Here is a 16,543-nt window from a genome sequence, read left to right as displayed (position 1 = left end):
AAGGAGAGAGGGTTAAAAAGAGAAGAGACAAAAACGAGAAAACAAAATAACTAAGTTTATTTGTCCTCCTCCACAGAACATTTTCCCTGAAATAGCCTCCCCGACACCAGGCCCAGCTTCCACGACTGAATGGCTAGGGCTCTTCCCTCCCTTCATTTCCCCAAATAACCCAAAGCTTTTAAAACAGACCCCTGAAACCAAGTCAGAATGAAAAATATTGGTATGCCTTCCATGCATCCCAATTTTAAAATGTTCAAGCTGCCACAGGAGAGGCGGTCGGGAGTGGCCTTCGGGTCTTAGACGAAGGCCCACTGCATGCCCACTGCTGCAGTCAGCAGGAGGACGCTGGTCCTTTCAGAAGGAAGGGCTTTGCTGCCTCCAGGATGTCCAGTTTGGGGTCCAGTGAGCGGCCAAGCCCCTCCAACACCATGATGGCGAACACGATGGAGGCAAAGTTGCTCTCTAGTTTTACCTGAAACAGAAAAACATGGGTTCTTTCCAAAGCCCATTGATCTAGGGACAGTATCCTGGGTAACCATGTGACTGTCCACTCCAGGCCTGCTGGGATTTCTACCGTCTACCTAACACTCTTTCCCCTACCCATCATTCTCCCCACCATCTCATCTACTCACCCAACCTCCCATCTACTAGAAATATTAAGGGGACATCTGGGGGATGCAGCATGTACTTCTCTAGGGGTGTGTGTGTGTGTGTATGTGTTTGAATGACTTAAAAATAATACAATGAATATTTCATAGCTATACCAGAAACTATAAATCTACATGAGGGTCATTCTTCAAGATCTGCAGTAGCCTTTTTGAGACCACGCACAAGTGGCTTTGCTCAAACACAGAAGAGCTTCTCCCCCACCCTTTTAAGATTTTATTTATTTATTTGAGAGAGAGAGCGAGAGAGAAGCAGGCTCCCCACTGAGCAGGGAGCCTGATGTGGGGCTCAATCCCAGGACCCCAGGATCATGACCTGAGCTGAAGGCAGACGCTTTATCGACTGAGCCACCCAGGCGCCCCAACTTCTTCCCCTTTGGAGCCAGGTTAATAGTAATAGCAATTTAAGTGAATCACTCAACTAATTCTCAAAAGTACTATCATTATCCCCGTTCTATAGAAAGAAAGCTCAAGCACAGGCTGGTTAAGTGACTTGCTCAAGCCACTGCATGAGGGAGAGGAGAGCCAAGATTTAAACCTAGAAGAATAAGAATCTGTTTCTCAAATGGACTGAAGGTTGGAAAACTGCAGGTGGACACAGGGGGAAATAATCTCTGTTGAAAGGAAAGGGTATCTGTCTCCGTTCAGGCCTGAAAAGTTGTCTGGGGAGTCAGATGGTGCTTCGACACCACGGGCAAGGCTTTCATTCTTAAGCTGAGTGGTGAGTTCCTCAGTGTTTGCTGTATTCTTTCTGTGTTTCTGGCCAATATCTTATTAAAAATTAAGTGCCGCATGGGGGCGCCTGGGTGGCTCAGTCGTTGAGCATCTGCCTTCGGCTCAGGTCATGATCCCAGGGTCCTGGGATTGAGCCCCACATCGGGCTCCCTGCTCAGCGGGAAGCCTGCTTCTCCCTCTCCCTCTACCCTCTCCCCTGCTTGTGTTCCCTCTCTCTCTGTGTCTCTCTCTGTCAAATAAATAAATATTAGAAAAAAAAAATTAAGTGCCACATGAATAGACATTTCTCCAAAGAAGACATTCAAATGGCCAACAAGCATATGAATAGATGCTGAACATCACTAGTCATTCGAGAAATGCTATCAAAATCACAATGAGAGACCACCTCCCACGTGTTAGGATGACCATTATCAAAAAACAGAATAACAAGTGTTGGTGAGGATGTGGAAAACTGGATCCTTTGTATATTGATGGCGGGAATGTAAAATCATGTGTGGAAAAGCGGAATAGAGCTTCCTCAAAAACTACAAAAATACCTTATGATCTTGCAGTCCCACTTCTGGGTAAATGTACAAAAGAACTGAAAGCAGGACCTCAAAGAAATATTTGCACATCCATGTTCACTGCAGCATTATTCATAATAGTCAAGAGGTGGAACTAGCCCAAATGTCCACGGATGGATGAACGAATAAAAAAATATGGTATATATATATAATGGAATATTCTTCATCTTGAAAAAGAAATTCTGTGACATGCTACAATATGTATGAGCCTCAAGAGCATTATGGTGAGTGAAATAAGCCAGTCACAAAAGGCCAAATACTGCACAACTCCATTTATACGAGATAACTAAAGTCACCCAAATCATGGAAACAGAAAGTGGACCGGTGGTTGCCAGGGGCCGAGAGGAGGGAGAAATTAATCGGGACTTGTTCAATGGATATAGTTTCCATTTTGCAAGTTGAGAAACTTCTAGAGATTTGCCACACAACAATGTAAATATGGTTGACGCTGCTGAACTATGCACTGGAAATGGTTAGGGTAAATTTTATATATGTATTTTTAACCATAAGTAAACATTTTTAAGTTTTTTAAAAAAACGAAATGCCTAGGGAAGTACCTAGAATGCAGTACTGGTACTAGACATTCTCTGCTCTTCCATCCTGGGAACAGCAATGTCAACAGCAAACCTTTAGGGAGCTTCTGCCCATGGTGTCCCCCACTGTGTATCAGGAAGGCCATGTCCGGACTTAGAGCACAGGAAGCAGGAGGACAAAGCAGTAAGAGTCGGGGCTCTGTGGTCAGACTGCCGGCACCCGGGTCCTGAACCTGCCACAGGGGCCACGTGGCCGTGGGTTTGTTGCCGGGGCTCCTGGCATAGGTGGCTGCCTTGATGAATGTGGAGGGGTTTAAGTGGGATACTGACAAATACGACACAGCTAAATCAGGCACCCCAGGGTGCGGAGAGGGGGCTCAGCATACAGCGCCGTGACTGGGCCAGTCCTCCCGGCGGCCCTGCGGGCTCGGAGAGGCTCATGCAGGCCAGAGCTGGGGAGTGCGAGCCGAGGCGACGTGCTCCACACTGGGTGCAACTGAACTCCCAGGAGTGTGTGTTCATTCCTGTTTCTCTCCAGCCCCACTCCCTAGCAATGATTAAAGCTTTTCCCAATCCCACGGTGATATTTAAGTCGTTTTTAAAACAGAACTTGTCAAAAGTTTTGGAAAGCAGAAAGCTCTTCACCAAAACCCCCCCAACAAGGCCAACTCTAGAGGCAGAGACGGGTGCAGACCGTGGCCCTGGCATGCAGTCGGTGGGGCGTGGGGAGTCACCCGACCTTTCGGTGCCCGTCTCTTCGTGCGGATAATACGGCAGAGATCACACCTCCCCATGGGGATTATCCTGAGGTTTGAATGAGAGACTGGATGAAAAGCACCCAGCACGACCGAGTCCAGGTGGCAGGCATCCCACACGTGCTCGCTGCACCTGTCACCCCATGAGTCCATGGCATACTTAGGGGACCCTTAGTCTGCATGTCGGTTTGATTCCGAGCACCCAGCCGCTGCAGAGCAACTGGGGAGCCGCAGAGAGAGCGCGGGACTGAGAGACCTGGTTGTGGGTCAAGTCTTGGCTCCGCCCGCGAGGCCCAGGGAGGCGAGCGGACCACCCTCCCTCCCTCGTGCCTTCTGTAAAGTGAAGGTGCTCGGCCAGACAACCTTCTCTCGGTCGTGTGTTACGATCCTTGTCAGGTAGCTGCCTTTCCCATGCAGTGTTTGATTATCAGATTGCAGAACCTCAAGAGAAACAATGGGAAAGGCCGTCTTCAGAGGAGAACCTGCCCTGCCCTCGACGCCTTACACCCTTGGCGGGCGGCTTGGCTCTGAAAAGTGGCCCAAGACCACCCTCCATCACATGGAGACAGAGCCCAAGGCAAAGGCCAAGGTGAAGAACCGTGAGGCCGCCGCCCTCCAAGGGGCTGGGCCAGGACAGCCCAGCTGGGGCCTCCAAACGCACCAGGACAAGAGGCACCTCCTCTTGGGCCGCCCCTGACCCCAGGAAAAAACTAAGTATGACTTACATTAAGACTAAGCATCAGTAACATGAACTGAGGAGGGAAAAGGTATGAAGGGCCTGAGTTAGACAGTTTTTGCATTTGTATAGACCTATTCCTCCAGCTAGGGATCACGAGTACTTAGACTGCTAGACTGACAGTACCCAGACTAACTGTGGCAAGGAAAAGACCCCGCCACGACCGTGTCAGGAAACGGAAACGGCCCCCTTCACACAAACGGACTGGTACGGAAAATGTTTGCATAACTGAGATGTCCTGTAGGAGAAGTCCCTCTCAGCGCCCTGCGGCCACCCGCCCGCTTCCCCAGACCCCTCCCCACCAGCCTGACCAGAGCGCGGGGGCTCGGCTCCACCGGGGCCCTTACCTTGTGAGTCATCAGTAACTTAAAGACATTCGACAGGAGGCTGGAAACTTGAAGCTGGAAAACAGGATAAAACTGACTGCAGAGTCCCCTCCACCGCTCCGCTCCCTTCCAGGCCCCGTCCCTCTCCGTCCTCCCACCCACACCCGCTCACACCCACACTAGCAACCACCGCTCCCCCCACACACACACACCAGCTGTCGGACAAATTCCAGAAAGGACCACACACGCACCAGCACAGCCCCCATTGCACTAGTGAGTTCAAAGACCCCTGCCGGAGTCGAGCCTCGAGGCCCGTCTACCCCATCACTCCCATCACTCCCAGCACACACAGAATCACATCTGAATCCATGAGATCCGCAGGGCCGGGGTGTCAGCCGCCGATCCTCACTACCTGGGGGCCGCTCCTTGCTCTGACTCGCTCCTGCTAGTGTAGACCATGCACTCATGCACTCGGTGAGAAAACAGTCAAGTTTGCTAGAACTGTGTCTAAAACACAGAGTGGGCTTTGGTTCAGGTGTAAATAAAGGACACGAACGTTAGGTATGTCCTTTGGCTGCTCAAGGGCCTTAGTCCTCCCTCCCTCCCTGCTCAGCTGAGCTCCTGATCCTGGGAAGCAGCAGAATGGCTACACCCGGGACAGGGAGGGGTTACGGCACTATAAATGTCACCAGGTCACCGAGCCACTCCCGAGAGCCAGGGACTCCAGTGACCTGCCTCACACCCGGAAGATGCGGGCAGAGGACAGGTGTGCTCTTTATCTGCCTTAAAACTCAACCCCACTCAACCCCCAACTCCCCATAAAGAGGGTCTCCCTTCGACCTTTGCTCCATCCAAGGGCCAGGGCGGTAAACGCCCCACAGCCTCCACCCCCCGAGTGGCCTGCTCACCTTTTCCAGGGTGATGGTGTCCTTCCTGGCCTGGGTCACCAGTGTGGCCATCTCAGCCTTGAACCCCTCCACGTCCCTGCACTCGCTGGCCCGGGCATGATGCAGGATGAGCTCAGCCACTCTCTGGCCCTACAAGACGTGAAAGAAAGGAACTTGGTAGAGTCAAGAGACCATAAAACTAGACGCTCTGCCTCATATCCTAGTTGCTTCCACCCAAGGTTTCAACCATCCTGCCTTTGACCACCCATCCTTTTTTAATCTCACCCCCCTCCAGAATAGCTGGTAACCGACAGAGACTTTGAAAGTGGTGGCAGCCCCCCTGGGCTAGCGCAGCCAGGGCCAGGGGCTGTGTTCATCTCCTTCACCTTCAACGGCCACGCGGGGCATGGCAGCAAAGCCAGTGTCCTGCCGCTCACGCTCCACGAGGCCCTGCTGACCAACCAGCCCGTCCCCAGAGTCACCAGGACCTGCCTCTGGACTCGACCGGCCACACTCGCCTTGTGGGCTCTCTTCCTGGCCGAGCATTCCCTCCTCACACCTGGCCCAGCCTCTGTGCTCCAGCCTCCCACCTCCTCCTCTGCCCTGGGCGCCCTCGGACCAGAGCCTCCGGGCCCCCTGAACACCCTAGTGGTCACTCCCAGAGCCTTTCGCCTCCCCCAGCGCCGCCCCGGGAGCCGAGCTCCTCCTCTCTGGCTGTGACCTTCCTTCACCCCAACCTGTGCAGGGGAACGTCCCCCCCCCCCCGCCACCTGCCACTGCACCTGTGTTTAACCTTGACTCAGGGGACCCTTTCAACTGTCTCAGGCTCAAGCCTTTGGTTTGTCCCCTCAGGCTCCCAAAGAAGCAGGGGCTCCCCTGAATTTTTGCCTTTATTAACATACAAACAAACAAACAAAACAACAAAAACAAAACAGTTCTCTCTTTGCCAGGGTCTTTCTTGCAGGAAAATTCCACACCAGTTGGTCGGAGGGTTTCTTCATTGTCACTCTTGACTCAGTAGAGGTTGTGCTGAATCCCTTTCCGTAAATAATAATTCTCAGCCACGGGAGCCCCTCGCAGCCACAGGGTCAGGAGTCAAAAACCACTCCAGATCCCAAGGGATCTTCCCAGCCTTGGAGGCTAAGTCTTCTCACCGGCCTGCCGTCTGTGGCAAGTGGCACAGGCCAGGCCAGCTGTGACTCAGACCAGAAGCCGGTGTCCCCAGCGCCCACCCGCAGGCCTGCCGAGGCGGGGAGAGAAGCTCCCTGCGGGAGGCAGCATTCAGGGTAGAGCCATTCCCTCCCCTGGTCCCAAACCGTGAGCTGCTCAGAACAGGTGTCACACATGGGCCTCGGCACATTCTGACTGAAGACCCCTCGGCTGGCTTCCTTTCCTCTCCCCCTCTCCCCCTGTCCCCCTCTCCCTCCCAGTCCCTCCCCCACCACTGCACTCCGTCCGTCGGGAGCACCCGTGGCAAACGGAGGCGTTTACAAGACTGACGAGGGCCGAGGGGCCCCACAGGTCGAGATCGTCCCCAGCTCCCGCAGGCCCAGGGGGTCTCACCTGCCCCATCGCCACGGCCATGAAAACGGCCCGGAAGTTGCTCAGGTCGGCGGCCCGCAGCTCGGCCACGATGCCGGCATCCAGCAGCACCAGGCGCAGCGCACGGCCGCCGGCCGGCGGGGCCCCCCCCAGCGCGTCACGGGCCTCCACCCGCGGCGGCTGGGCCTCTGGACTCCCGGAAAGACCGTCGGCACCCTGCACCAGGATGTTCCCGGGGTGGAGGTCCGCATGGACGAAGTTGTCCACGAATATCTGGAAGGAGATCAGCGCTACTCAAGGCAGAGTCACCCCTCGCCACCCCATCACCACCAGGCCATGTGCAAAAAAGCTTCCAAGGTGACAGGGAGTGCCCAGGGACTGAGTACACGGCAGAGAGGTGTACATCTCATAAAGGCTCACTGCTTATGTCATGCATTCAGAATCTGTACTGGCATAGGCCAGGTTGACATTATTAAGAGAAAAATTATTTCTGGTTAAGCGTCTGCCTTCGGCTCAGGTCATGATCCCAGGGTCCTGAGATCGAGCCCCGCATCGGGCTCCCCCTGCTCGGCAGGGAGCCTCCTTCTCCCTCTCCCTCCGCCTGCCACTCTCCCTTCTTGTGCTCTCTCTCTCTCTGTCAAATAAATAAAAATAAATAAATAATCTTTTTAAAAATTTTTCATAAATCAGACATCCCCTCCATTATCTCCATCTGCCCATCACAGTGAAGTCTAACTGTGATACCGACAACCATCCCAGCACACAGAATCGGGTGGGCCGGGGGAAGTGGCTTTGAACCTACTAAGCAGGAAAGAAAGCCCCAGGGACTACGATGGACGGAAGTCAGGTGTGACTTCGTGGGGCAGGAGTGTGCGTCCTGTGAAAGGTCGTCTCTGTGGTCAGAAACCACCCGCAGTGCTTCTGAAGGGGAAGGAGAGCCCGAGGACGGTGCAGAGAGCTGCCGCGACAGAGGCTCTCCGGGACTCCTCCTACCGCAGCCCCAGGCCACAGAGAGACCCCCCTGGTCCGGGTTCTGGCTCTGAAGGCGGCAAGAGGCTGCTTCCCTGGTGAAACTACTGAGAACTAGAGAAGCCAGGGCTGGCACAGCTGCCAGATGTGGGTACGAAAGGCTGGCTGACCCGACCCCAGGGCCGAACCTCTTGGCGCATGGCTGTCAGCTTAGCCCCCCAGCTTTCGACCCTGTCCTCCATCCTGCAAGCAGGAGCCCGTCATGATCTCCCGTCTTCTGGTTCCGCTTGGTGCTGCTTCTCCCCTAGCTGCTCCACTGCCGCTTCTCCTCCAGTCCAGGGGGTCCCTTGGAGCCCTGGGGCCTGGTTCCCCACTGAACTCCCACGGCACCGACTGAGTGGACACCCAGCTCTCCCCACACAATCCCGCTGCTCCAGGAGCCCCTCGGGTGGGGGCTGCTGACTTTCCACTAGAGGCTAGAGGTGGAGGCAGGGCCTGCTCCGAGCTCCTGTTCCCGCCCCTGCCCCATTTTGGCCACCGGCCTCGTTCCCCACGGCTCACGTCAGTCACGTGGGTTCTGTCCTCCCACTCTGGCCACGCACCTGGTTCCTTCTTCCCCAGATCCTGCCCCCTCCAGGCCTGGACGCTCATCCTCTTTCCTGCCAACAACGTGCCATCCATCCCTCGACCACGGTCTTCCATGCCGGCCACCAGGAAGAGCTCAGGCCCTACACTTCCGTACCTTCTTCCTTCACTCCTCCACGTGAGTTGCTATGAATACCTGAAAGCTGACGTGGCTGAGGGCTCACTATGTCCCTTTACGAGCGTCCTTTTCATCGTCAGGCTGTCCCCTCGTAGGTGACATCTAGACTTTACATCTCAGCTCAGATGGCACCACTTCCTGAATAAATCCCGAGGCCAGGACGGGCCCCTCCTAAATGACCCTGTGGTACCTGTGTATCATTTATTTGTGGCCTGTCTTCCCGGAGAACGGTAGTTCCATGAACATTGTAATCATGTCTGTTTCGCTCACTGCTGTAAATCTAGCACTTAATTCAGTGCCTGGCACAGAATACGTGCTCGATAAACACTGCCGAATGAATGAATGAAGTGCCATTGAACGTATGATATCTTCGGCTGTTTGTCTAAACTATAGGCAACGTGGGCAGGGCCTGGGTCTGGCTCCCTGCTCTTCCCACAGCACCTGGCACGGTGACAGCATGCGTGCCCCCAAGACTGTGCTTAACAGAAAGGCACAGAATGAAGGGGCTACTTCCAGAGCAGACTCTCACCGTGGTGGCTTGCTGCTTTGCTCACCCCCTCGCCCGTGGCAGCCGACCGGTGTCTCCACCATCTCCCCACACGCAACTCGACCACCTGCGGGCCCAGAGCACCCTCTCCAAGCCCATGAGCTCACCATCTTCAGGAGCATGTTGATCCCCAGCCGTGCAATCTTCTTCTTCAAGTCAGTGGGAATCCCCGCCTGCTGGTAGCTGGACACGGGCACACTCTCCTTTAAGGAAGGTCAGGAAAGAGAGAGCTTTACCCTGGACAGCCCGCCCAGTGCCCTGCTCTTCATCCCCACGGGACACATCGGCGCTACCTTCCCATCCCGACTCTTCCCAAAGAGTTTTCCCTTCCTTACAATCCCTCTGAATCTGTCACCCACAAGTTCATTTTAACCTGTTTGCTCTTCCCTTCTGTAACACTTCTCAAAAGAAAACAAGTCCCATAGGCTTATTATGGAGGAAACCCGTGACTCCGCCACCCACAGATAAGAGATGTTGTAATGTCGTGAGAGAAGACAGGAGCAGGCCTCAGGAGAGCCAACAGGGACATGAGTGAGCTCTGTGACCTCAAGCAGGAAAGGAAGGGGAGAAAGGGAAGAAAGAGGGGGAAGTAAACATTTCATATAGGTTAGTTATTTGTCCATTGAGACAAGTGCCCATTGAGATCGATCTTGTTATTCCTCAGTAGCAAAGAGAAGAACTAAAGCCCAGAGAGTTTAAGTAACTTGCTCAAGGTCACACAGCCAGTAACAGTGGGTCTTTCATGTCACTTCCCTGGGTCTCACGTTACCATTTTTACAAAGGAGGCCGGACCAGGCAACAGCTAAGGCCAGTGATGTGACACCAACGCTTCCTGAGCACTTTCTCTTTGCAAACTCTGTGCTGAAGGCATTTTGCATTCAACGTGTCACTGACTCCTGGGACAAGCCTACGAGGCAGGGACAGGCGCCCACTGTTACACAGGAGGAAAATGAAGTCACCAGCAAATAAAATGGAAAGATTTTCAAGTCCAGAAAAGTCTGGGGCCACGTCCAGGCTCCCAGCCACCTCCCTACGCTGCCGCCCCACCCCGTATCCGAACTCCCCTCAGCTTTACAGACAGTAATCACATGCTCTCTTGGCTTTTGTCTTTTCAGCGGAGATGGCCCAGCTGTGAGCGAAAGGCACAGCCCCAGGAAGCTCTCACTTACCTCGTACGTCTCCACCAAGACATCCCTGGTGACAAAGGGACGCAGAGGGGTGGGGAATTTGACAGAATTCACATTCAGGAAGTTGCACTGGAAGTGTTCTAGATTCCGAGCTTCGTAACGCAGGTCGATCTAGAGGGACGTGGAGAGAAGGGATGAGGGGTGACCTGGGCACCAGGATGGCAGCATCTGCAGAACCACAGAGCTAGGCAGCCCCCACATCCACCGGCCTGCCCCCCCGCCTTCCTGCAGAACGCCCCAGGAGACTCGGGAGGGGCGGTTTTGCCTCCATGAACTTCTGGAAGCTACAGCGGCAGACAGCCCTGCAGCACCTGGGCTTGGCTGCCTCCCCGCCATTCCCTCTCCGCTCACCCCCTTCACTCCAGCCCGTGCAGCCCTTCCCCATGTCCCAAGGGTTTGTCTCCACTGGTTTCCAGCAGCCCGCTCCCCTCCGCCCACTGCACTGACCCTGCTCCCTACACTCACCAAGCCTTCCGCGTGCCCGACTCAAGGGACCGCTCCCATCTTTATCCTAACGAGCTCTCGGGGCGCCCGGTACTGGTGCCGTTGAGGACCCCCTTCTTCCCGAACAGCCCATCTCCTGGCACCTGCTGTTTACTTCCCCCCCATGATCCTCCCCCAGCCTCCAACCGCCCCGTCTGGGTCTGGTCTCCCGGCCGTTCCTCCTCTGTGTGCCCCACACATGCTGACGCTCTCTCAGCTGCTGCCCTTCACCAGCCTGTGCCCCCCCTCTCCGTCGCCTCCATCCTCAGCTGGGACCTCCTCGTGACAAGACCACGGTCTCCTGGCCAGACCCCGGTCAGACCCCGCTACCAGCTCCGCACTTCTCTTCAAGTGGTAGCCCCTTAAACTCCATGTCTAAAGAGAACTTACTGCCCCCGCCCCCCTGACTGCACATTACTTCTTCTCTCTTGGCCTCCACACAGTGGCCTCCACACAGTGGCCTCCACACAGTGGGCTGCAGTCTCAGCACGCTCAGCTCTGCCCCACCGCACCGTGGCTCCCAAGCTGACTCGCAACCAGTCACCGGAATCCTAACAGAGGCACCTGAGTGGGGCTCTCTGACTCCCGTCGTCCCTCTCTCTAATCCATCTGCTGGTGCCCCCCCCCCCCGCTACCCGCAGGATGAAGTCTAAATTCTTGAGGATGACATCCAAGATGGCTCTCTCTTCAGATCCATCTCTTGTGCCTCCCACTTCCTCTCTGGCCCAGAACTCTAGCTTCCCCCAGTCTGTATGGTGCTGAACATCCCAGCCTACCTGAGCCTCTCCCTCTCTCCTTTGCCTTCCTTATTCCCTCTGACGGGAATGTTCTTCCCCCATTTGGTCCAACTGTAAACACCACTCACCTTCCAAGACTCAGCCTGAGCCTGGGGAGCCTTGACCCTCAGGACAGAATAATCACTTCCTCTCTGGGCCCCAGCTGAACCCAACTGAACCTGTAGAGACTTCTACAGGAGTCTCTGAGATCATGCTCTATTTGCAAATATTTACAGGTCTGTCCGTAAAATATTTACTCTGCCTACTATACCTTCCTTGTGGATGAGAAAATCTCACTCATCACCCCCATGCTGTCTATCAGATTCTAGAAGGGGAACCAAAGCTCACATGGGTGGTAGGACTGAGAGTAATGCGGAGATGGCTGTGGGAATAGAAGCTATTTTCTCTCTTTTAATCTTCTTTTATTATCAAAACTACATTACTCCATAGCATACAGCAAAGCTTTCTAAACATTAAAATGCATTCCTGGGACTTAAAACCTTACATGGGAGGACATAAATGAGGACCTAGCACATTGCTTCTGGAAGATTGCCAACTTCTGCACTCTCCAGCGGGGAGCCAGGATGGTTGCCTACTTGAAGCCCTGACCGCCCCCAAAGTGTGTTCACCAAGTCTCGCTACTTAAACAAGGATCCCAAGGGTCCTGGACAGGGAGGAGGGCCTGGAAACAAAGCAAAGGCACAGTGCGCGACTTCACTAATTCTTCTCACCCGGGAGTTCCGCGGCTGCCTGTGGCACAGGTAATAATGCTGAAGGCCCCTCCACAATCCTGCACTTTCCTGCAGGCAGTAAGGAAGGTAGCTTCCCAAGCACGCTCACAGTTACAGTGGGCTGTGGCATTTAAGCTCTGGCCTGTGGACTAAGAAGGTCCCAGATCTCTTACGGGATCCTCCATGGCCTCCTCCCCATTCCGCACTGACCCGAGATGACGTGGGTTGAAGATGACTGTGCCCAATTTGGGAGGAAACTGGGTCCCTGAATCACTATGGAGTAGAGCTCCCTCTCCCTCCTTCAGTTCACCGGCATGGAACTTTGACAGAAGCAAGAAATCACCTCGTAGCATTCGGCCTCTGAGATCTGGGCGTTCCTTGTTACGTCAGTTAGCGTTACCTACCCGACCACCACACCGTACTGGCCGTGACACACTGGGAAGTCACGCATCCATTCAGCATTTGCTAAACAGCTGATGGCAAGAACTATGTGAGATGCAATTTGCAACTGAGGGAAGGAGACTTCACCTGATGGACCATGAGCTTCTCAAATTCCTCCACGATCTCAGGCAAACTAAGCCACTTGATTCCCGGCAAAAGCGCAAGGACTCGGCTGCCCATCTTCATCAGCAGCAGGTCCATCTGCACCTGAGACAGCAAGCCAGGATGCAGCACCTGCCAGGAAGAGGAACAGTGAGGCAGGGAGGGGTCAGGAGGGCACGTTCACCCAGATGGGACGGGGCCCCAGCATCAGGGAGCCAAGCCAGCTTCTCATCAGAGCGGAACGCACGTGGTCCCAACACCCGGGACCCTCCTCTCCCTCGCTCCCGCGTGCCTTCGATCAGATAGCAGGGCCAGCTCCTCTGCGCTGCACTTAGCTTTGCCGGGAAGAACAGGTGGGCTTTTCCTTCCAGATACATTAAGTTTAGGTCAATGGCTCCCAAACATTAGTGTGCATCGAAGTCACTGTGGAGTACCCGGTGTAGATGGGGACAGCCGGGCCTCCACCAAGACCTACTGCATCACCGACTCTGGGCATGGGGCCAGGAATCTGCATTTTACTGAGCACACAGGTACTGAGTCCAAAGCCTGAGTCAGAGAAGGATGTAGAGTCCCAGAACCCCAGCAAGGTTCACAGAGGTGGGATGCAAAGAGTCTGCTTTCAAATGCCTATTGGTTCCGCAACTCATTCCCAGTCTGAAACTGGCCAAGCTACTCAACCTCTCAGCCTCCTGTTCCTCTTTTTTAAAACATGGAGATAGGGGACACCTGGGTGGCTCAGTCGGTTAAGCGTCTGCCTTCAGCTCAGGTCATGATCCCGGGATCCTGGGATCGAGTCCCACATCGGGCTCCCTGCTCAACGGGGAGTCTCCTCCCTCCGCCTCTGCCCCTTCCCCCTGCTCGTGCTCTCTCTTGCTTACTCTCTCTCTCAAATAAATAAATAAAATCTAAAAACAAAACATGGAGATAACAGTCCTTACTGCTCCCCCCACACACACATGAAGTCCTTTCAGGAACAAAGCAGAGATATAAATAGAGATGTAGGTTAAGCAAATGCCTCCCTCAAAGGCAGCTAGCACAGACTAAATAATGCGTCCCCCATGACGGGCACCATCCACTCCTTGTGTCTTCCACAGAGCAGAGGGTATTTTGGTCCAGTGTTCCCCAAACGTGCCTGCTCACGGGAATCACTGGCAGCATTTATAAAAAGCCAGGCCTCAGGCCTTGGAAAGTATGATTCAGTGGGTCTGAACAGAGGGTTGTTTCCAAGGAGGTGTAAGAGAGCATCAAGGGTACCTGCTGCTGGGGTCTGCCAGATCCCTGGGATCATGCTGAATGGGGACAGAAAAGTGTGGAGACAAAAATGATGGAGCCCGGACAGGGGTGACTAGAAATGAAGAGAGAAGGAAACCACTTCCATAAAAATGAATACTGCCATCTTGGGCTCGCCACAGACTGTCCCTGACTTATCCTGGCCCCAGAGGAGTGGGTCAGCTGGGGGGTGGTTTCCCCACCCACAGAGGCAGCGGACCCCAAACCCTCTTCATTTCCTTTATCAGACTCTTCACACAACCACTCCCTCGAACCCAGAAATACAGCGTGCTCAGCACAGGCACACAGACAAAGGTCAAGCTAATAAAAATCAGTGGAAGACAATGTGGGGGGATTTGCAAATGCGGGTTCCTGACCTGGGACAGCTCTGTGGAGTCGGTGAAATTTTAGACAGGAAGGACCAGCCGAAGACATCCGAGCACTTACTTTCACTGCCACGGGGATGAGGTGATCTGGCTCAGGTTGGTGGGCAGGTGCTGAAGACTGAGACACGACTGCATTTGATCCAACCGGGGCAGCTTTAGGGAGAAGCAGCCTTTCTAGAAATGACTGGTCAGCAAGACTTCCTTGAAACCCCCACCCCTTCCCCGGGGGGCCAAAGAGCTCTCCCAGCCTCCCGACTGGCCCAGCTTCTGAAGAAAGCTGCAGGCGGGAGGCCTTAGCAAGTCTCTGGATGCTGTCATGCTCCAGGAAGGTGGGATTGGCACGCGCTTTGTACACTTGGGCCACACAGCCTGAACCCACAGGTTCCTTCTTCTCAAAGCAGAGGACCCTCCCCCAGTCTTCCCCAAATGCCTGGCGCAGGAAGTGTTCAGTGTGAGTCCAAGGGTGGGGGGTCACCCGGACATGCAGCTTGGAGAACTGGGCGCAGAAAGCCTCTGAGAAGAGATCGCGCCGGGTGCTGGCCCACTGGCCCAGTTTGATGTATGTTGGGCCTGAGGTCTCCGTGGCTTTCAGAAGCAGGTAGAGCCAGAGGCTGGAGACGCTGGGAGCCAGGTAGGTGAGGGGGTAGAAGAGAAGGAGGGGGAGGAATTTCATCAAGAGAGCCCCAGCCCGGAGCCAGATGCGGAGGTGCAGAAAGAGGCATCCGAGCCGCCCCTCCTGGGACACTCTCTCCAGAGGCCCATTCTCAGCTAGGTCACTCCAGCTGGCTCTTCGCCGGCACACACTCTCAGGAGCCCCCTCACCAGTGTCCCCATAGGCTGAGATAAGTTTGGGTAAAGTACCAAGCAGAAGCCAACAGAGTCTGGCATTACGAGAGCATCCAGATGATCTCAAAAGGCCGAGTTCTTTTCTGAGCTCAAAACCCCTTAGGTGCGACAAGCAGACCCTGACGGAGAAGCGCCAGGGGGTCACCATCCTCTCCCAGAGGTCCCCAGCCTAGGCTGCCTGCCCCCGGCTTAAAGGGCACCCATCTAACTTCACGCTTTAGGCAAGGCTGACACGAGTCCAGGGCCACAGCTCAGTACCCCACTTAAGCGTGGGGTACCAGCGAGACCCCGCGTGCAGGCTCCGCGCAGCCCGGCCCCTCGGTCCCCCTCCACACCCCACTCCCTCCCGGTACCTCGCCTAAACCTAAGGCCTGAGGCCGGCTGCGCCTTCGGGGGCTTTCGGAACTGCACCGACTGTGAGAACGGGAGGGACCAAGCCAGACGCCCGGCCAGGCCCAGAGCGGGGACGCGACCTGCACGAGGTGGCCGCGCGGGCGGAGCCAGAGTCTGGCGGCCGCGGGGTCACCCCACACCAGCTCGCTGGCGGGGCACCCGCCGAGGGCCAGAGCGCGGAGGGGCTGGGCGGGGGTGGGGGTGGAGGTCGGCGCGGAGGGCCGGGGTGCCGAGAGCCGGGGGGTGGCGGAGGCAAGGGTGGTGCGGGGGAAGAAGGAAGGCACACCCGGGACAAAGGGTTGAGAGCCGCGGCGTGGGGGAGGGGCAGTGCGGACCGCCGGAGACCCAGGCACCGGGTGCCCGGGTCGGGAAGAGCCGGGGGCCGGGAGGTGACGGGTGCAGAGGTTCAAAGATGAGGGCCCGAGGATCCGGACGCCGACAGCGGGAAGGGCGTGCGGAAGGCCGGCGATCGGGATGGAGAGAGTGGGGAGAGAGGGGAGGGAAGGGCTGGGGATCACGGTGAGGAGGGCGGGGGAGAGGGGTGCGGAGGGCCGGAGTACGGCCGCCCAGTGCCGTGGAGGGCGCGCGGAGGGCCGGGGATCCGACGCCGAGGACTCGGCGCCCGCGTCTTCCGGGAGCGCCCCGCCCGCCCGCTCGGGCTCCGCCCCTTAAAGCGGAAGCGGCGCGGACACCCTCGGAGGCTGCCCTGGCCCTCGGGTCCTGGATTCCATAAATAGGTTTAATGCAAAATGCAAAGGCAACTTCTGTGCCCTCCCCTTCCTCCGTGCCTCTCAGTCTCCACCGACATCTTTGTAGCTTTCCTTACAAAAGGCATGGAAACGCTGAGACGCGCAGTGAATTGAAAGCCCGTTCTGCACACAGGTTGGGTTCTCAGCTAAGCAGAATGT

At 55.6% G+C, this 16,543-nt stretch overlaps 1 protein-coding gene across 2 annotated transcripts; it reads right to left on the bottom strand.

The window, feature by feature from the left end:
- Positions 1–40: 40 nt before the first annotated feature.
- ADCK2 (aarF domain containing kinase 2) lies at positions 41–16,263 on the bottom strand. 2 transcript variants are annotated; one of them, XM_036111329.2, is made up of 8 exons: positions 14,458–16,263; positions 12,727–12,873; positions 10,191–10,319; positions 9,129–9,224; positions 6,764–7,015; positions 5,222–5,350; positions 4,335–4,406; positions 41–472 (listed from the first exon to the last, which is right to left on the bottom strand). In XM_036111329.2, the coding sequence occupies exons 1-8, from the start codon at positions 15,388–15,390 to the stop codon at positions 332–334; spliced, it is 1,899 nt and encodes a 632-aa protein (XP_035967222.1). In that variant the 5' UTR covers positions 15,391–16,263; the 3' UTR covers positions 41–331. The 2 variants fall into 2 exon arrangements, with proteins under 2 accessions (XP_035967222.1, XP_035967223.1); XM_036111330.2 differs by having other exon boundaries at positions 4,335–4,388.
- Between the last annotated feature and the right edge of the window lie 280 nt (positions 16,264–16,543).

The sequence above is a fragment of the Halichoerus grypus genome, chromosome 12 (genome assembly GCF_964656455.1).
Source record: "Halichoerus grypus chromosome 12, mHalGry1.hap1.1, whole genome shotgun sequence".
Classification (NCBI taxonomy): Eukaryota; Metazoa; Chordata; class Mammalia; order Carnivora; family Phocidae; genus Halichoerus; species Halichoerus grypus.
This window is presented reverse-complemented; position numbering and strand designations above follow the sequence as displayed.